The sequence below is a fragment of the Plodia interpunctella genome, chromosome 1 (genome assembly GCF_027563975.2).
Source record: "Plodia interpunctella isolate USDA-ARS_2022_Savannah chromosome 1, ilPloInte3.2, whole genome shotgun sequence".
Lineage (NCBI taxonomy): Eukaryota > Metazoa > Arthropoda > Insecta > Lepidoptera > Pyralidae > Plodia > Plodia interpunctella.
This window is the reverse complement of record NC_071294.1, coordinates 8,050,308-8,069,635: the sequence shown is the minus strand read 5'-3', so window position 1 is coordinate 8,069,635 and position 19,328 is coordinate 8,050,308. Positions and strand designations below refer to the sequence as shown.

Below are 19,328 nucleotides of genomic sequence, written 5' to 3'. Positions count from 1 at the left end.
ACTGAGATAAAAGTTGCTGCTACCTAGCAAAGCAAGCGGTCCGAAACGTAGGGCCTAAATTTCATTCGAAATCAAAATGTCATTGTCAAAATTACACATTCTGCCGTCAAGTAATCCTGTTTGTCAATTTTTATCTCTAACATGGAATTAGTACTTACTACTAGTTACTTGTACGAAGTACCTAGGTAGGTACTTACTAAATCCATGTATTTTAAGAACATAACAAACAAATCTTGTCTGTCACTCACTATCACATAACCAACAGAAAGAAAATTATAATACTGATACATCTACTGGGAAAAAATTACCCAAAACTCATAAAAATATGAATACTATGTGTACAAATATTGTAAATATTGCTAGAAATAACATTTTATGTAAAAGATATTCCACCAATAACGCTGCTAAAAGCGGTGTTAATTATTGTGCCAGTGTTGTAAGGTAAATCTCAACTATCCCAACTATTCTAAATGCGAAAGTAAGTTTGTCTGTTTATTACCTCTTCACGCATTATATACTGGACCGATTATTATGAAATTTAGTACACGGGTAGAAAATAACCTGGAAATAACACATGGGTACTTTTAACCCGAAATTCCCACGGGAGCGAAGCCCCGGGGCACTGATATAATTTGATATAGTAGTAGTAAACTGATATAACAAAAATAAGGTTTATTCGACGATAATACTAATTAAATATTATTTACATTACACAAGAAATTATTGATCAAGAGTTTGAAAAGGGAAGCAAAATTTGCCCTTTTTAAATAAGTATGAATATTTAAATTTTAAGTGTCATTTTCTGGTACTTGATTGTTCTTTTACAGATAGACAGCATGACTATGAAAATTTTTTAGCTACACTTTTGATGACAAAAGCTGTACGTTCACCAGCATTTGTTGTGAGAGCATTTAATGTAGAAGTTTCTAGAATACAAGATCAAACTTCTGACCAAAAAATTGCTGATTTTCGCCTTCAGTTCTGGCTTGATGCACTTAAAGATATATATTCACCAAACCAATCATTGAAAAATATTCCAGCGAACCCTGTGGCCCAAGAGCTGTATAAGGTATGTAATCATTATTGTTTCTCGACCGAAAAAAAAAGAATATGATGAAAAGTAAAGACATCTTTACTTACTTATTTCTTCTAGAGACTAAATTGATATGTACTTAAGTCATAAAACATGTAATTGTTATGAAGGGTTTATTTGCATAGTACAACACAGTACTCGAGTACTGCTTTTAGTATTTTAGGTCTATGTATATATAGATCAGTATATCCCTACACTGGTCTATATTGACTTTTAATTACTATAATTTATATTTAATAAATTTTACCAGGTTTGTAATGCTTATCAACTGCCTAGGAGGCATTTAGAAAAATTGATTGCATCCAGAGGTATAATGATGAAGAATAAATTTTTCCGAAACATGGATGATGTGGAGAAATATGTAGAGGATACCGTATCTTCTGTTTATTATCTTATTCTGAGTATTGCCAATGTTAAAAATGTACATGCTGACCATGCAGCCTCACATCTTGGAAAAGCTCAAGGAATAGTTAACCTACTAAGGTATATTATTTATTTCTAAACCTACTTTTTAAATTAATTACTGCTTGATGGCTAAGGTTAAATGGTCTGTGTTGGTGGCCCTTTCCAACTTTGCTTGGGTAAAACCTTAATAAATAATATTTAAATATATCACCTAAACCTTCCTGAATAAACCTTATCTATTTGTATAAGCTACATAGAAATCTGTCCAGTATTGAGAATGTAGTATATCATAATATTGGTGAAATAACAAAGTGTAAGAAGAAGAAGAACCTTTATATTTTTCAGATCTCTAACAGTATCTAGTCATCATAAAATGGTATCTTTGCCTATGGATATTTTAATGAAAAACGATGTTAGCCAAGAAACTGTATTGAGATGTATAGACAGTGACAAAATGAGAAATGTGGCCTATGAAATAGCTAGCAGGGCAAATCACCATTTGACAAAGGTAACTTCTTGAAATCTTTTGTGAAGTACAATATGTAACTCTGTAAAATAAGTAACATATGAATTTGATATAAAATATTTATTTCATTCAATTTTTATTGTCAATAAATTAGCAATCCTAAACACAAAATGTTCGATGCATCACAGCCCCAAATGCAACTGGGAACACATGAAAATTCTTCTTAAATAAATATATTTTGATAGTTGCTTTCGTTTAACCTTTTATTCATCTTCCAAAACACTGAAGTTATCAAATCTGACTGGCAGTATGATATAGACTATATACTTACCAGATATTAGTGAATTGAAAAAAATACACTGTAGTTTTGTTGGTATGGATAAATTCACTAGTGCATTTGATTGTGTTTTAACTTTCACTTTATTGATGGTATAGTTTTAAGGCAATAATTTTTTTTCAGGCAAGAAGCATCTCGGTACCTAAAATAGTCAATCAAATCTTCTTACCTGCAGTATTTACTGATGCATATCTCCAAAAGTTACAAATGGAACATTTTAATGTTTACAGTAAAGTTTTACTGAATAGAAGCCCCACTTTGCCATTTCAGCTTTACTACAAAAGACTAATGAATACATATTAAGAGTGTGTGTACTTTAAGATTCATTTTTATTATGAAGTTGTTAATGTATTTCTAGTTAAATATTTGAATAAATGTGATAAGTATTTTAATTTTTTTTTGTTTCGTCTGGCGAAGCTGCCAACCACAATATATCTACTTACACTTTACGCAGCCTCCTAGTTTGAAAAATTCAATACTACGTACATGCATGTATGTACGTACCACTTCTTCACTATGCCTCTCTCACTCACATATGCCAGGTAAAAATGAAATAACATTTTATGGAAATAATTGCACTGTTTATTTTCAAGCTTTTGCATGCAAATAAATACTTATAACAAACAGAGATTCAAGCAACTTTTGTTTGGCAACTTGAGTACCTAACAGTACCTTATATATCTACAACACTAATGAATCAAAACTCAAGAAAATACAAAATCTGATTTCCCATGTCTTTCGATAGTCTCTTGCTTACAAATCATATATTTCCTGATGTGGAATGCAACAAGTGGTAGGTAACTATTATTACATATCTATAGTAGTTCTTATACACAGACAATAAGGATTACTATTGCGACGCGATATAGAGTTAACATTAGCAGAAACCAAAAGTCACCAGAAAATCACAAACAAATATTTTTAAACAACAATAAGATACTTCATATTAATTAATTTCACTATGAAGAGATATCATACTGTACCCAAATAAAAGTTAAGACTGGACATTATCAAGGCAATATTATAATAATATTAAAGGTTTGTAACCTAAATTTACTTCAGTCTGCAATTTATTCATGTCACCATTTTATCAAATTTGGGTTCATAAATTTATTTGTTATTGATATTTAGAAATGAGCACACAAACCTATAATTAATAAAGCAAGTAGATAAATGTTACAGTTGTATTTTTTTAACCTTTGGTTGATCTCTAAATCTTTGGTAGAAATATATAAATAATTTAAACAGGATGTTGTGATGTAATCAAGTTAAAACAATGCTAGAATGTCCATTCATTGAATTAGAAAATTAAAATAATGTACTTCATTAACTCCACATGAGTGTACTCCACATTATAGCTATACATACTAATGCTGACTTGCAAATATATGTAAACAATATTTCTAACGGTTAAAAAAACAAATATTAGAATAACAATGCCAAATATAGCAATAAATTAGAGTATGCTTTTAAGTACACAATAACAAAGAATATTTGCCAAGATTGGTGCCATTATTTCATCATATGAGGACCTTATTACTCCATTCAAATTAAACTACTCAAATGAGTTCTGTAGTAAATATAAACACAGCCAATCATACAACTAAAATTTCTAATTTGGAATGTAAAAGTAGTAAACTTAATAATATCAATATATATTAACACACTGGATCTTATAACTATAATATAAAAAAAGCTAAATTGTAAGTACTATATAATCACAATGAGCTTGCTGCATTATAAAAAAGCTATCATAATTCTATTTATTCTGAGGGTGTTAGATCTTTTTCAGGTTCACCCTCTGATAAAATTTGCTGAAGGAGGTCATAGATGGGTTCAAAGGCTTTACGACATGCAGCATTACTGGGAATGAGATAATCATGCATATCATGGTGGCTTATAGTGCCATCATTTTGGATGAAACCTTTGTCTATAGAGACCAATTCAACTCTGTTCATGTTTGCAACTTTTTCCCGCAACAGCTGGTTTATCTTGGCATTTTTCTCTCTTAAATTATTGGGATGTTGGCCTCGTGGGAGAAGACTCTGAAATGTAAAATTAATCATTTACATAACCATTGTAGCTCTCAGGTCCTACTGCTGGGCCAAAGCCTCCCCTCTTTGTTTCCAACAATTTCTATTCCTCGCCAGTTGTTGCCAATCCTTATCGAAGGCCGACAGTTCGTCAGACCATCGCACCTTCGGCTCGCCTTGCGATCTTTTCCCAACAGTCGGGACCCAGGTAGTCACTCTTCTGGCCCATCTTTCCGGCGCCATGGGCTTACATTATATGTATATATAATACAAAATTCTTTAGAGCATATTATTTTAGATATGCATACAAAAAAACTGAAACTGGTGAACAAGAAAGGTTCCTCCTGATATGAAAAATATATGGTAAGACCAATTCAACTCTGTTCATGTTTGCAACTTTTTCCCGCAACAGCTGGTTTATCTTGGCATTTTTCTCTCTTATATTATTGGGATGTTGTAGTAGGGCCTTTTATCTTGGAAAAAAGCACAGTGGTTAACATAAGCAGCAGGTTAATTAAGAACATAATAACAATAAATTATTCTACTCACAGGCAGTACTATGTAAGCGCTTGGTTGTTTCTCCCTGATAGTTCTAATTATTTCTAAGATCCCATCACACACTTCTTGAGGGGTATTTCCAACATTATTTGTGCCAACATGTACCACTATCACCTGAAAAGTGCATAGACAGTACTCATAAAAAGCTAAGAGAATTTAGTTAGCAGTTGGAAATTGGGCCTGTTAAGTATTTGATAAAGTTTTATGGCTGCATCATTTATGATTTTGCATTTTTAGCTAACCTAAGTTTGTTCAGTGCCATGATTCCATCATTGATGATTTTATAATTTTATAACAATTACCTTGCTGTACATATCCTTAGGGAACTAACACCACACTACAATATTTTACCAAACCACACTATTTAGCATGGTTCTCTTATCCTTACATATTATAAAACAAAGCCCTCTGCCGCGTCTGTCTGTTTGTGATAAACTCAAAAACTACTGCACAGATTTTCATTAGGTTTTCACCAATAGATAGTGTGTTTCCTGAGGTAGGTAGGAATTTATTATGTTTTTAACCGAGTGAAGCCGGGACGGGCCGCTAGTATCTATCTAATAAATTTTGGACTTACTTTGGGATCCACATGGTCAAGTTCTCCATTTTTTATACGCCAAAGTACATTCTGTGTCTGATCCCTGTGAATGCTGAAATTGAGGCAATGAAGAGGTGCAAACCACTGGTTCCATACTTCAGTATGTTCTAACGCTTGTAAAATAGAATCTCCTATAAAAATAACATCCGCATCCTTCCCTTTCGCGTCGGAGAGAAATCTATTGTGCTGAAAATTTATTAAACCACTTTGGATAAGTTGATAACTCAAATATGTCGTTGCTCATTAAATTAAGTGATCACACGAAGAAAGAAACCTTCTAGAGAAGAATCGTGAGCTAGAAAATTGTATTAATAAATTATTCATAAGTACATACAATACTATTCCACCGTCCATCTCCATCCGAATCTAGTTGAGGAGCAGGAACCGTACAAGGATTCATTTTTGTTTAACAAGCCAAGACGTACTACTAATCATTTAATTCTTCCAAAAATATAAAATTGCAAAAATGCCTTGGCGGTTGATTTCTTTCTTTCTTTTCTCTTTACCTTTTTTAACAATTAGTGTTGCGATCGATCAATATTGTTATAATCTATCGATTTTCTCTTTGGTACTATCGATACTAACTATCAATAGAGGCACTGTCGATAGCAGTATCAATAGTTTCAAGTATTGATAGCACGAATTTTATCAATTATTATTAAACTTTGTAGCTTAGGAAGAATTCGGCAAAACGCTCAGATGACAAAGATTATTATCAATTGTTCAGTTCTAAAACTTTGAATTATCAATATAAAAACATATATATATTTTTTTTATTACCTACAATTTGTTTTTATATTGATAAAGTTTTAGAACAATTGATAATAATTTTTGTCATCTGAGCGTATATATAATTTGTTTTTATTACCTACTTTAAATTTTACTTTAATTTTCTTTTAGCTGTATATAGTTGTATATAGTAGCTTAGGTTAAAATAAAGCTATCGTTAATATTAATATAACGTTAAATAGCCCCGAAAGTGTCGATAGTTAAACGTTTTTCTAGTCTATAAAATTGATACCTAGTGAAACTATTGATAATTGTGCAGCATTATGAACTGTCATCTGTCTATGTCATTAGTTTTCATTGTCATGTCAATTTTTTAAGTTATAGTAAGGCAAAGGGGTTGTCATTGTCAATGTGATGTTGCGTCTTATTATTTATCATTCTTTTTCATATAAAAGTTTAAACATTCTGCTAAAATTGCCTCTTTCTGTCATTTTCAAATAGGTACTACATGGATTTATTATAATATGGAGTACCTACTAATAGGGCATATTACGCAAAGCTCAGCGCAGGTGGCGCTACTGTTACAACTAAGGTACACAAACATTGTCAATGGAGGCAAAAAGCGCCAATTTTCAATATTGTTGCAGATTTACGACCAAAAATACCTTCTACGCAATCGTAGTATGAGTTTAAAGGGAAAAGGAAGGATTTAGTGGATTATCCTGGAAATAATAACACTATTTTAGGTTGTGTTCTGCATTATTTGGTCAACTGTGGTCATAAACTTGAATTTGACCTTGCCACCTTTAGCTATTTCGATTAAAACGTTTATTTTAGAGTACTTTATATTAATAAAATACTCTAAAATGAATAGATTACCTTTCATAAAGTATTAAGAAGAGTGCAGCTGCGTTATATTCGTACAATGTTCTTGCTTGCATGCATTAAAAAATAAAAAGCTTCCAATTCCAACCTCTTACTACCTACTTATATTTTTTTAGACTGTCAAACATTGCAAATTGCAATATTTTTGCAATATGTAATGCAAGGCATGGCGTTTTGTATATAAAAAAGTAAACTCGCTGGAGTCCACGCTTTTTTTCAACTACAAATACATTTCTCAAATTCTTCAGGTTTTTGGGTCACAGCAACCTATTCCATAGGTTAGCATTTCAGTGTCTTACAACCTTTGAAATTATGGAAGCAAATGACTTGATATCATCAATAGAGGCAAGACATAGAAAGGAAAAGAAAGAATTACAAGCACAGATTCAGGCATTAAAAAAAGCAGCTAAAAACGATAAAACAAAAAAGAAAGAACTACTTGCTGAAATAGCTCGACTGGAAGTTGAACAAGATAGCCGTCACAGAGAAGAATTAAAGGTTGCCCTTGAACAACATAATGGTAATGTAGGTGATGGTTTTGAGTCTACTTTACAATCAGACGATGTTTCAAGTGAGGCAACAAAAGTTAGAGTTTCGAAGGCTCAAAAGCGTAGAGACAAAAAAATACAACTTGAAAAGGAAAGAGAAGAGCAGATAAAACAACAAGAAAAAGAAAATATTCATGGACCTAGAAACACTGAAAATGAAGCAATCAATGCAAAGTTAAAACAAAGGAATTTGAAGATATATTCTATACCTTCTGATGGAGATTGTCTTTACAAAGCTGTGGCTCATCAGTTGTTGTTGAAAAGACAAGAAATCATTTCTGTTGATGTACTTAGGAATAAAGTTGCTGATTATATTAACAACAACAAAAATGAATTTCTGCCTTTTATGACAAATACCGAGACCTTAGAAATTCTCACCAATGAAGAGTTTGAAGATTACTGTGATAAAATACGCAACACAAAGGTTTGGGGTGGACAATTAGAAATAAGAGCTTTATCAAGTTCATTGAAATGTCCTATTATTATAATACAAGCTACAGGACCTGAAACCATTGAACAGGGCAGTGAATTTGTTGGAGACCCACTTACATTGACTTATCATAGACATATGTACAAATTGGGAGAACATTACAACTCAACTTGCTTGAATGAACATGAGGATGTGGAAGATGATTAAAATCATTAATTGTTTAAAGTTAACAATTAAAATAAACAAATTAAAAGATATTTATGACCTAATACAAGAACATAAAATATTATGTTGTTTTATTGTGATTATTTGGTAATCATGTTTAAAATCAACCAATATAAAATTATGCAATGGTCCTATTAGGTATATAAGACCATCCTCATGTGTGAAAGTGCATAAGTATATCACAATTTTTAGAACAAGAATCTTGAGAAACATAAATAAAGGTATGTATTTCTGTGATGTTTTTCAACTTGTAACACTTCTGGACATGTGAAACAATAAAACACGAAAATGTTAGTGTATAATAATTTATTTTAAGCAAAATGTTAAGTGGTTTCACACACCATGACTTAAGTAACAAACTAATAAATAAAATTATGCACCATTTTGCATTGCTGTTGCATCTGGAGCTTTGTTATCCTCTCCACTATGTTTATTTGGGTCATCAGGTTTCATTGCCGGGAATAATAACACCTCCTAGAATAATAACCAAAAAAGCAAAATTAAATAAAATTCAATTTCGAGATATGTACTAAATATAGTAGACATACGTAGTTCAAATAATGCAATTGCCCTAGACTAGGGATGTCGTATGAGGCGACTAAGGGACACACAACCTAGGCAGCTGCAACAATAGTATTCTTGAAAGAGGATTGATGTCTACAGTTTTAAAATCATAGCCAAATCTTAATTTTGTTTTTTGGCTTCGCGACTTCACAAACTTGGACACACCCATAAACAGGTGAGAGAGTACTTTTGATATCATAATTTTTTGCCCCACTAATGTTAAAACACATAGGCAGCCAATTTTTTTATGGTTGATCCTAAAAAAATGATATAGAGGATATCAGACCTTGGTACAAAGGTCGTGCTTACATACAACAACATACAAGGATGATAATTACTAATAATAATAATTAAAAACAGGGAAAGGTGAAGCAAAACTTTTTGGGCAGTCATGTCATTTGTCGTTTATCGTCCATAAGGTGCGTTTAGCGTGGAACATGAGATTAACCTTGATATTGTTGGAGTCGGTGAGGAACATGGTGAGGCGGTCGATGCCGAGCCCCCAGCCGCCGGTGGGCGGTAGGCCGTACTCGAGCGCGGTGCAGAAGGCTTCATCGGCCGGCGGCGCCTCGTCGTCGCCCGCCGCGCGGTCCCGCGCTTGCTGCTCGAACCTCTCCCGCTGAGTCAACGGGTCGTTCAACTCTGTGTATGCATTGCATATTTCTTTTTTCATGACGAACAGTTCAAATCTGTAGACGAAATAGATAAACTTATTTATGTGATTAAAGGAAATCCCTAACTTCAAAAGCCTTAAAACTATTAATATAAGCAAATCCTATTTCTTGCAAGGTTAGAATGTCTTTTATTGTGAACTGTATCTGCTTTTAAAAGAATCTAGCTGCGCTCCAGTGCTTCACTCCCATGAGAATTTCGAGATAAAAAGTACCCTATGTGTTATTCCATTATATTCTACCCTGTAACAAATTTCATAACAGTCGGTCCAGTAGATTTGCGTGAAAGAGTATCAAAAGTCCATCCTCACAAACTTTGGCATTTATAATATTAGTAGGATTACCTAAATGGATTCTTAATATGCCCTATGAAAAAAGAAACAGAAATTAACATAGTAAGAAGTATTGTGTAAAAATACAAAACCTATATTGTGTAAAAAACAAGAATGTTTGGTCCAAGCATGGTGTATTAACCTCATAACAAATTGGGAAGCGCTTTAAAGTAAATTTTTGACATCAAAAAGGAATGTATATCATCCTATTTGAATAAAGAATGTTTAATTTGCAGGTACATAATTTTAACTAGGTATAAGTATACAAAGTATATACATGAAATATTCATTTATTATTTGCAGTTAGGTATCTTTCCTAGATGCGATGTACCCTTTGACCTATCTTTGTCTTTGGCTTATAAATATCATGCTTTTGCACAAATATAGTAATGTATGCACTGATATGCAAATATATTATCAAGTTATAATTGTTCAATTAAAACATGATATATAAATATATAATACAATAATGTCAAATGTTATCTACCTTTCAGTGAGACCGGGTATATCTCTGTGATACTTAGACAAAGGACTCATGATTTGTGGATGATCCATAATGAATGTTGGATTTACACATTTCTCTTCAAGGAACTCTCCAACTAGCTTGTCCAGCAATCTTGCAGTGGTTCTGGGTGGTGGGCATTCAATCTATAAATATGCACTAATTGTGAACATATACGACAAGACAATGAACTTTGGCAGGCAGTAACAATTTTTTAATCTACTTTTTGTCAAGGCTTCACTTGCTTGGTGGACTATGCCAGCCTCATGGGGAAATTCTATTTTAACAATTATCTTAAAACTAAGTATAAAGATCAGATAAGAAATTAATATTAGGTCCACCCTTTACCTCATGTTTTTCACACAGCTGACTAAGGAGAGTATTGACTTCGGGTGTGTCAAACTTGTTGGCAGGAGGTAACTTGACATTTAGAATTTTTTCCAAGGTTGCAATCATGGGTACTTTGGCGAATGGAGGGGTAAAATCCACCTCAACTTCTTCACCATCGGGTCCATCGGGATGGTATTTAATCTGTAACATAAAAAATGGCTATTGAAATTTTGTTCTTAGTTACAATACAACTCACTAAGAAGTATAGTGTACAAATCATGCAAGATAAATTTCATTCAATGTTTAATAAAGTTTGTACCCTAAGAATTATTTTTTAAATACTTATTTATTTTAATTGAAATAAAAATTATATATTAATTGATTTTTATTTTATACATACCTTGTAAGTACCATGAATACTTTTCACCATACCAGAAATCATGGATTCAGTCATTGTCATAATATCATTATAATCTGCATAGGCCATATAAAACTCGCATGTTGTAAATTCAGGATTATGAGTCAAATCAATGCCCTCATTCCGAAACTGTCTCCCAATTTCGTAGACACGGTCAAGTCCACCTACCACTAGCATTTTGTGGTATAACTCGGGGGCAATCCTCATGTAAAGATCCATGTTAAGATCATTGTGATGAGTGATAAATGGCTTAGCAACTGCCCCCCCAGGAATCATGTTCATCATAGGAGTCTCAATCTCTAGGAAGCCCATGTTATCTAAAAATCGCCTGATATAAGCTATAATTTTAGCTCTGGTGTAAAATGTCTGCCGTACCTGATAATAAAGTTGAATGTTATGTCATAATTATTAACACAAAAAAGTGGTCTATGTCACAAAAGCCATGGTATATGCAAATGTCTAAGACAAGAATTGACTAAAAATAAATAGACATATTTTTTATATCAATATGCTCCCACTTAATTGTCTTGTTTTCTCTGTGCTTGAGTCAATTAAAGTTTTGGGTTTGTTATATAAATATTGTTGTGGTATGATAAATACTTACCTTATCATTTAAAATGAGATCAAGATACCGTTTTCTAAATCTAGTTTCTTTGTCTTTCAAACCAAAGTGTAAATGAGGCAGCATGTGTAAGCATGGTGACAGCAACTTAATACTTTTGGGTATTACAGACAACTCCCCTTTTTTGGTTTTTCCTGGATGACCAATACAGCCAATAATGTCACCTCTTCTTAACTTATCAGTATCCTTTTCAAACTTTTCTTCTGACTCATACATTTTAGCATTGGCCATAACCTGAAACATTTTAGTTAAATATCTTACAATCCTTTGTTAGCTGTATAATTTTTTACTATTGTTAAAAATGTGTTTATTTCAAAATTAATTATTATATCTTATCTTACATATTGCACCGGTCAAACAATTCTTTATTTTTTGTGTCTCAATTCCCTGCAATCTACAGGTTAATTTATTCTTATAGTCATATTCCTCATGGCTGAATGCCATGGTCATGTGGTCATTAACTGATACCTATGTAACAAGCACAATAACTTTCCAGGCATTATCAATGCTGCACACTAACAGATGAATCATCAACCAGTATGCAGGTTTCTGTTATCTTTCACCTGAAGCAAGTGGTGGTATATTTAAACTGCTATACATCAATTTGTCAAACTCATGTTGACCTACACTTCCACTGCTCAATGTTTGCTTATGAATTTGTAAATAAAATAAAAAAATCCTACAATTTTCTTACCTGTAATTTTACTCCTTCTCCTCTCAGGTCATAGAATATTAGTTTGGCTCCCGATTCTCTTATAGAGTGTACTCTACCAGCCAGTGACAATGTGACATTGTCAAGAACTTCCCCACTATTCAAACTATTGTACTTTTCAATAAAATCTTCTAGAGATATTGTCACATTAAACTTATGGGGATATGGATGTTCATCTTTAGGTCCCATTTTGAGGGCCTCAATGGCAGATGATCGTAACTTATAATACTCATTAGGGGTGATTTCCTCTTCAAGCTTTACACTTTTTTTCTCTGAGGCCACTGGTGCAGGTTTTGTAGCTACTTTCTCCGCCTTTTCTTTTAACTTTTGCTCAGCTTTAAGGCGACGTTTCAGTTCACTGAAAATTTAACATTAAGTACAATGTGAATAAAATGATGATATTACCTTGACTAAAAAATAATAACCAACCGATTGCTCGCTGCTGTCGATAAATTTGTGCACCGGTGAACAAAAATATTGGTTCTGAAGATACCAAATGGCATGGCATAAAATGTCTTCAGAGTAAACATCGTGATTTCATAACACACTATACTCACTTCTTGGATAGTTTTTCACTGGAAGCTTCTGCCATTGTTCGTGTTATATAATATTTATTTTTATTCGTTAATTTCGATAAATTAACAAAACTAGGAAATAACCTAAAAGAATACTAATGCCACCATACAACGAGACCATAACATAGAGTAAAAATAAGACTGACACTGACTGTCATTGTTGCCAACTGCAAACTGTGTTTTTTTTTAGGACACTTGTATTTGCTTGATTATTAACTTGGATTTAGTAAGTACTTCGTACAACGGAGTACCTACTAATAGGAAGTTTTACTGCACATTTATCCCGCCAACGAGTACACACAAAAGCTTTGCCGCTTTTTTTGCTATGTCGATTAAAACGTTTATTTTAGAGTACTTTATTAATCCTTTCATTACGTAAGCATTCGTTTGTGAAAATATACAACAATGTAGCATATTCGACAAATAAAACAGATGGCGCTACTGGTACAACTAGGGTTAACAAACATTGCCAATGGAGACAAAAAGCGCCAATTTTCAATATTTTTGAAGATTTTCTACTAAAATACCTACTTCGCAATCGTGGTGCAAGTTTAAAAGAAAACAAGAAGGATTTAATGGATTATTGAATAGGCTTCGGAACACAAAGTGTTAAAATACAAGACCAATTTGCTAAATGAATCAAGTCCATTATAAAACACAATACCTTTATTACAATTATTGAAAGCTATTGATATCACATTGCACTATTAATTTGTGGGATTGGCATATGTACCTATATAATTTTCGACCACCACTTCTACCCAAAAACTATCAAATTAAAAATAAACACAATTAATCGTGTATAGAGTTAACTTCATATACGACGACACATAATTTTTATTTTTAGCTTCACGTTTAGCAGCTCTTTGTCGCCTTTGAGTACACTTTGAAGACTTAACACACGACACGTTTTAGACCATGAGAAAACTGAAGGGCGGTTGGCGGTGTGAAGTTTTTTTCGACCGTTTTCTGGCTCAAAAATTTTCCAGCGTGAGGCGGTTTCCCATAATTTACGAAGTTTTTTATCTCATGGAAAACGATTTTCCCAATATTTCGGCAACCGAATATGCTACATTGTTGTATACTTTCACAATCGAATGCTTACATAATGAAATGATTAATAAAGTTACTCTAAAATAAACGTTTTATACATAGCAAAAGGCGGCAAAGCTTTTGTGTACCTAACATACAGTCCTGTAATCTGACTGGGAGGATAAATATGCAGTAGTACTATTAGTAGGTACTCTGTACTAAATCCATGGATAAAGGATAAAACCAAGGATTTTTCCTTTTGAAGTATAACTAATGTAGGTAACATGGCCAAACAGTGTGCGCTTCGGGGTGATTTTTTAGTACTGGTAATATTCATATTGACATCACAGCTGTTCGTTTTGCCTGTCTGTGCTCTGTCTTACTAGGGAAAATTGTATTAATTTATTCTGAAAGTGAGTTATATTCCTTAGTATTTGTGGATTTGCGTAGAGCTTAATTTATATTAAAGATATAAAAATAAAATCACTTAGGTTTAGTGACAGATAGGCAGGTTGGCAAAGGGTTTATAAATTTGTCAAATCTCATTTTCATTTTCTTACGTTCTCTTGAATATCCAGCCCAAGTGGTCGTTTTAACTGTTATAAAATAGTATACTCCACCAGGTTTGCGTAATTACTGATTTCAGGTACAATCTTATGTAGAAAGAATTACTTTGTCGCCTTTCGAACACACTGAAATACTATGCCTCTTTTTGGTAAGTCTCAGAAGAGCCCAGCGGAGCTTGTGAGATCTTTAAAAGATGCAGTAACTGCATTAGAACGAGGCGATAAGAAAGCTGAGAAAGCTCAGGAAGATGTGAGCAAAAATTTGGTAAGTTTTTTGAGACAACAGTGTTCAGTGTTTCACTCATATCTTATTAATCAACTGGATGTTTAGGTATGTACGTTTTTTACAGTAATATGGTAAAGTAGATTAAATATTACTACTATAATAAGTACAAGTACAATTTTTTGATTTTCTATTTTTCATTCAAAATGTGCAAGTGTATTTTATACAGGTGGTCAGTAGTTTGTGTGACTGTCACAAATATATATATTTATATGATTTTTTTCTTGAACTTATGAGGTTAGTGGATGTTATGTTGTGATTTTTAATTATATCACATTCTATTGACATCTGTTTACTAATGCTTGAAGCAACTTCAAAGCACAAAGCTGTGTGCTATTTAAGTGTAATCAAATGTATGTGTAGAGAAATTAATTTTTAATATTTTTTTCCGAACTATATCAAAGCTGAAATTAATTATTATAATTATTCTTTAACCTGTCAATCACATAGAATCGAGACACAATAGATAAACAATTGTTTGACAGGTACATTTCCACCAATTCATAAGGTAGACATTATAAGTTAATTTAATTTTTGTGTGAGCTTATGATATCAGGTGTGTTCAATCTGATCCATTTCTTTATTTTTATGCAATTGTAGGTAATTAGATCACATATATTTTTTTTTTATAATAAAAATTTGTTCTTTAGGTTCTGATTAAAAATATGCTCTATGGCACCTCGGATGCAGAGCCACAAACAGATATCATTGTAGCACAGTTAGCACAAGAACTTTATAATACAAATCTGCTGTTGCTTCTAATTCAGGTAAACTTATTATGTTTCTAATTTTTTTTGTGAGATCTAAAATTTAAAATTCTAAATGAGATAATAATGAAGCTATCAATTGTCTTTATATATAAAAGTTATAATTAAGATTAAGATTATTTTTCTCAGAACCTAAATCGAATCGATTTCGAAGGCAAGAAAGATGTGGCACAAGTATTCAACAATGTGTTGCGACGTCAAATCGGCACTAGATCACCAACAGTTGAGTACATTTGCACCAAGCCAGAGATACTCTTCACTTTGATGTCTGGGTAAATAATTTATTTTGACTTAAATTATGATCATCTGTGGGTGCTGTTGCATATGCTGTATTTCTACCAGATTTCATCAATACACACTACAGATGATGCCAGTATATAAGAAGTATTATTTTAACTTGGACATTGAAAACATATTATCCAATATACATGTTTTCTTTATGAAGTTAATAAATAAATTCATCTAATAAGTTGTGTCTTTCAATTTCTAATAATAATGTCAATAACTTCCGAAGTTTATATTAGTAAAATTTTACATATTAACTTGCTATAACTGTTAACTGGAAGGCTGAAAAGCCATGGGAAATGACAGAGGTGTAGAGTAATTATGGGCTGCAGCATAATCTAATCCAATATTTGTTAAATTACAACTTCAATGCAGATACAAACTGGTAAATAAAATGTTTAAGACACACATAATGAATAAAATATTATTTTATTGCAGCTATGAACATCAGGAAATAGCTTCAAACTGTGGAACCATGCTCCGAGAGTGCGCTAGATATGAGGCACTGGCCAAGATAATGTTGTACTCGGACGATTTTTATAATTTCTTCCGTTATGTAGAAGTTTCCACTTTTGATATTGCCTCAGATGCCTTTTCTACTTTTAAGGTATGTTACATATACTAAGATTTGTTGAATTAGATATTACGATTTGCATTTGCAGTATGGCACTTACCAGCCTTAAAATTAATTTATAGTTTATCATAATTTGTTTCTTTTTTTATTATTTAATGTTTATTCATTTATTTATATTTTTGTGTCGGTCAAACAGAGAAAGTTTTGAAAATTGTCCTGTGATTTGAAAATGCATATACCTATGCACACCTGGAGTAAATGTATCATTATCTGTAGATAAGTAGGCGTCGATACCATTGCTCATGTAATTTATTTGACTCTTTTTTGATAACAAAGTTAATTAATGTGCATTTTTATTGGATATTACTTTCCTCTTTCCTTCACTTGGGTTACGGCCTAAATTATATATTTAAAGTGTTTTAAAGCCTGGTCAATGAATCGTCGTACTTCGCTTGGTAAGCAATGTCGCCAATGTAAAGTGAAGCATAGACTCTTGGCTGTCTAGTTGTTGAGATTGTTCTTGACATATCGAAGTTTATATATATCGTTTAGTTATACTCATTACACCCCGTCACGCATGAGTGACACATATGAGTAGGAAACCGATATCTTAGTTGTCCCGTAAATGCAATCAATACCTTTCGATTCACGGTTACGATTATAAATAGTATTAATGTATGTAATGTCTACTTTTATACACATAACATAAATGCATAAACCAACCTATGCTAAAAAAATGACAAACAAAAGGGCTAGGTGTATGTTTACTTCCGATTTAGACGGCATTTGCATTGTATGTATTTTGAAATAAATGTACCTAGTAGTCCGATCTAAGTTGGGGTTCCATTAATTTTCTTAACGTACCTACTCTACTTCTAATTGACAAATATCTTTATACAAGCATATCATATATTTCAGGAATTGCTAACGAGACACAAAATGTTATGTGCGGAGTTTCTAGAAGCAAACTACGACAAAGTATTCAGCCATTACCAGCGGCTGCTGAACTCTGAGAACTACGTCACTCGACGGCAAAGCCTCAAGCTGTTAGGGGAGCTGCTCCTCGACCGACATAACTTCTCCATCATGACCAGATACATCACCAATCCCGACAATTTAAAACTTATGATGAACATGTTAAAAGAGAAATCCCGCAATATTCAGTTCGAGGCTTTCCACGTTTTTAAGGTAACTAATGTTAATTTCGAATATTAATGCCTATTTCTTGAATAGAATCCTCATACCCCTTTATGAACCCACACGTTTCACCCAGAGAAATGGCCCTAGAATGGGAGGACTGATAACCCGTCTGGTGCTTGTGCTGGTATCTAACCAAAATTAATATTCCTGCATGCAAATTGATCACAGAGTGATGGAAAATGCATAAAATGCTATTACATTGTTCAATATTAGGCTCCTATTTAAAAGTCGTAAATATTAGATCAATAACGATATTGTTGTTTTCAGGTATTCGTAGCCAATCCAAATAAACCAAAACCAATCCTGGATATTCTACTAAGGAACCAGGACAAGTTGGTAGACTTCCTCACCAAGTTCCACACAGATCGCTCGGAGGACGAACAGTTCAACGACGAAAAGGCTTACCTTATAAAACAAATCAAAGAGCTCAAACCCGTGGAACACTAACGTTTATTGCATTTCATTGTATCGCCACTTCCTCCTCAACAAGAAGTTAGTTATAGATGCTATTATATTTAAATGCTTCTAAGTCACCAGAGGGTGTTGTGCGGCAAAGACAGAGTTCAGTAGAAACATTGGAATTCTAAATGGATTTTACATTTGGTCTGTGATGAGTCAGGGATGAAAGTATATTTGTGCTACGAGCAAATTAACATTTTTAATAAAGATTTGTAGGTATTAGTGTTACTTATGGTTTGACTTATATCCTTTGTAAGTTGTTAAAACCATTTTAGTTTTATGACGTGTTTAGTGACATCGCCGGAGTCACAATCGAAATATATTTTGTCACATTGCCTACTATCCCTAACTTTAGAGCTTTTTTCGAAGGAAAAATATCAAGAGTCCTAGATCTATAATGAAGATTTGTATATATTCATGTACAACATTTTTAACAAAACTTTGTTCTAGTTTTTTTCTTTTGTATTCCGAATCACCATCAGAATTATATATATATATTACGTGAAGCAAAGTATTTTTAATATATATCAGTATTGGTAATATAGCATTGTATTATTGATACATTGTGTCGTTTTTCAACTTTTGTTTTTGTAATATATTTAGCATTTGTTGCATAGGTAAATGCTTGGTAGTAAACTGAAACAGTATCCAAAATTCACTCGATTACATATATTGTTTAAAATGTGTTATAGACATAAGTTGTCAAAATTTTTGTACGTTATGATTTTTTGTCACATCATTATTACAATTATATTATATGGAAACCGAATAAAATATTTATATCATTTTAAGACTTTGTTTCAAATACCCAGCACTCATAGATCTACAAAAAAGAAAAAAAAAACTAGCAGCTGAATCAACTGATTCCAGAGATCAGCTGCCTTAAGCTGAGTGGTCTGTGACGGGCGCACCTTGCGCTGCTTTCCAAGCTGTTCCACAATCCAATATAGTATGTGGTATATAGGATATCGATCAAGACATTATTTTGAATATTAATGGTTGCGTTAATTGATTTATTCACTACATCAATAACTCTTTTGATATAATATTGTTAAGTTTAATTGAATCTGTCGCAATGGTATCGTGAACCTATCACGCCGAGTCCAATAACTGCAAGACGTGTTTCCTC

The 19,328-nt window shown here is 32.7% G+C and overlaps 5 protein-coding genes across 7 annotated transcripts; 3 read left to right on the top strand and 2 right to left on the bottom strand.

Moving 5' to 3' along the window:
• Positions 1-190: 190 nt before the first annotated feature.
• Positions 191-2,694, top strand: sicily (severe impairment of CI with lengthened youth). The gene is made up of 5 exons (XM_053762920.2): positions 191-441; positions 832-1,069; positions 1,344-1,576; positions 1,844-2,006; positions 2,425-2,694. The coding sequence occupies exons 1-5, from the start codon at positions 326-328 to the stop codon at positions 2,602-2,604; spliced, it is 930 nt and encodes a 309-aa protein (XP_053618895.1). The 5' UTR covers positions 191-325; the 3' UTR covers positions 2,605-2,694.
• Positions 2,695-2,860: 166 nt separating this feature from the next.
• On the bottom strand, positions 2,861-6,042 carry Paf-AHalpha (Platelet-activating factor acetylhydrolase alpha). Its single transcript, XM_053748926.2, has 4 exons — positions 5,825-6,042; positions 5,470-5,676; positions 4,884-5,006; positions 2,861-4,346 (listed from the first exon to the last, which is right to left on the bottom strand). The coding sequence occupies exons 1-4, from the start codon at positions 5,888-5,890 to the stop codon at positions 4,065-4,067; spliced, it is 678 nt and encodes a 225-aa protein (XP_053604901.1). The 5' UTR covers positions 5,891-6,042; the 3' UTR covers positions 2,861-4,064.
• Positions 6,043-7,273: 1,231 nt separating this feature from the next.
• Positions 7,274-8,368, top strand: LOC128670547 (uncharacterized protein). Its single transcript, XM_053746298.2, has one exon. It carries the CDS (start codon positions 7,417-7,419, stop codon positions 8,287-8,289), a length of 873 nt encoding a protein of 290 aa, XP_053602273.1. The 5' UTR covers positions 7,274-7,416; the 3' UTR covers positions 8,290-8,368.
• A 228-nt stretch (positions 8,369-8,596) lies between these two features.
• On the bottom strand, positions 8,597-13,175 carry LysRS (Lysyl-tRNA synthetase). 2 transcript variants are annotated; one of them, XM_053746287.1, is made up of 8 exons: positions 13,016-13,175; positions 12,441-12,816; positions 11,729-11,980; positions 11,107-11,499; positions 10,725-10,907; positions 10,362-10,522; positions 9,320-9,560; positions 8,597-8,781 (listed from the first exon to the last, which is right to left on the bottom strand). In XM_053746287.1, exons 1-8 carry the CDS (start codon positions 13,048-13,050, stop codon positions 8,680-8,682), a joined length of 1,743 nt encoding a protein of 580 aa, XP_053602262.1. In that variant the 5' UTR covers positions 13,051-13,175; the 3' UTR covers positions 8,597-8,679. The 2 variants fall into 2 exon arrangements, with proteins under 2 accessions (XP_053602262.1, XP_053602252.1); XM_053746277.1 differs by having other exon boundaries at positions 12,888-13,022.
• Positions 13,176-14,343: 1,168 nt separating this feature from the next.
• Mo25 lies at positions 14,344-18,984 on the top strand. Of its 2 annotated transcripts, none has more exons than XM_053748708.2 (7): positions 14,344-14,478; positions 14,712-14,896; positions 15,565-15,681; positions 15,811-15,953; positions 16,405-16,573; positions 17,459-17,728; positions 18,008-18,984. In XM_053748708.2, exons 2-7 carry the CDS (start codon positions 14,768-14,770, stop codon positions 18,185-18,187), a joined length of 1,008 nt encoding a protein of 335 aa, XP_053604683.1. In that variant the 5' UTR covers positions 14,344-14,478; positions 14,712-14,767; the 3' UTR covers positions 18,188-18,984. The 2 variants fall into 2 exon arrangements, with proteins under 2 accessions (XP_053604683.1, XP_053604690.1); XM_053748715.2 differs by having other exon boundaries at positions 14,442-14,576.
• Positions 18,985-19,328: the final 344 nt, after the last annotated feature.

What these genes read in the sequence shown, in the direction of transcription:
- sicily (XM_053762920.2), top strand. Translation starts at nt 326, where the DNA reads ATGAATACTATGTGTACAAATATTGTAAATATTGCTAGAAATAACATT. An exon ending in TGGCCCAAGAGCTGTATAAG is followed by an intron (nt 1,070 to 1,343) that starts GTATGTAATCAT and finishes AAATTTTACCAG; the next exon opens with GTTTGTAATGCTTATCAACT. An exon ending in GGAATAGTTAACCTACTAAG is followed by an intron (nt 1,577 to 1,843) that starts GTATATTATTTA and finishes TATATTTTTCAG; the next exon opens with ATCTCTAACAGTATCTAGTC.
- Paf-AHalpha (XM_053748926.2), bottom strand. Translation starts at nt 5,890, where the DNA reads ATGAATCCTTGTACGGTTCCTGCTCCTCAACTAGATTCGGATGGAGAT. An exon ending in ATGGACGGTGGAATAGTATT is followed by an intron (nt 5,677 to 5,824) that starts GTATGTACTTAT and finishes ATAAATTTTCAG; the next exon opens with CACAATAGATTTCTCTCCGA. An exon ending in GCGCTTACATAGTACTGCCT is followed by an intron (nt 4,347 to 4,883) that starts GTGAGTAGAATA and finishes TTTACATTTCAG; the next exon opens with AGTCTTCTCCCACGAGGCCA.
- LOC128670547 (XM_053746298.2), top strand. Translation starts at nt 7,417, where the DNA reads ATGGAAGCAAATGACTTGATATCATCAATAGAGGCAAGACATAGAAAG.
- LysRS (XM_053746277.1), bottom strand. Translation starts at nt 12,988, where the DNA reads ATGTTTACTCTGAAGACATTTTATGCCATGCCATTTGGTATCTTCAGA. An exon ending in ATCTCATTTTAAATGATAAG is followed by an intron (nt 11,500 to 11,728) that starts GTAAGTATTTAT and finishes CTTTATTATCAG; the next exon opens with GTACGGCAGACATTTTACAC. An exon ending in CCGACTCCAACAATATCAAG is followed by an intron (nt 8,782 to 9,319) that starts GTTAATCTCATG and finishes TTATTATTCTAG; the next exon opens with GAGGTGTTATTATTCCCGGC.
- Mo25 (XM_053748708.2), top strand. Translation starts at nt 14,768, where the DNA reads ATGCCTCTTTTTGGTAAGTCTCAGAAGAGCCCAGCGGAGCTTGTGAGA. An exon ending in AAGATGTGAGCAAAAATTTG is followed by an intron (nt 14,897 to 15,564) that starts GTAAGTTTTTTG and finishes TTTGTTCTTTAG; the next exon opens with GTTCTGATTAAAAATATGCT. An exon ending in TGCTGTTGCTTCTAATTCAG is followed by an intron (nt 15,682 to 15,810) that starts GTAAACTTATTA and finishes TATTTTTCTCAG; the next exon opens with AACCTAAATCGAATCGATTT.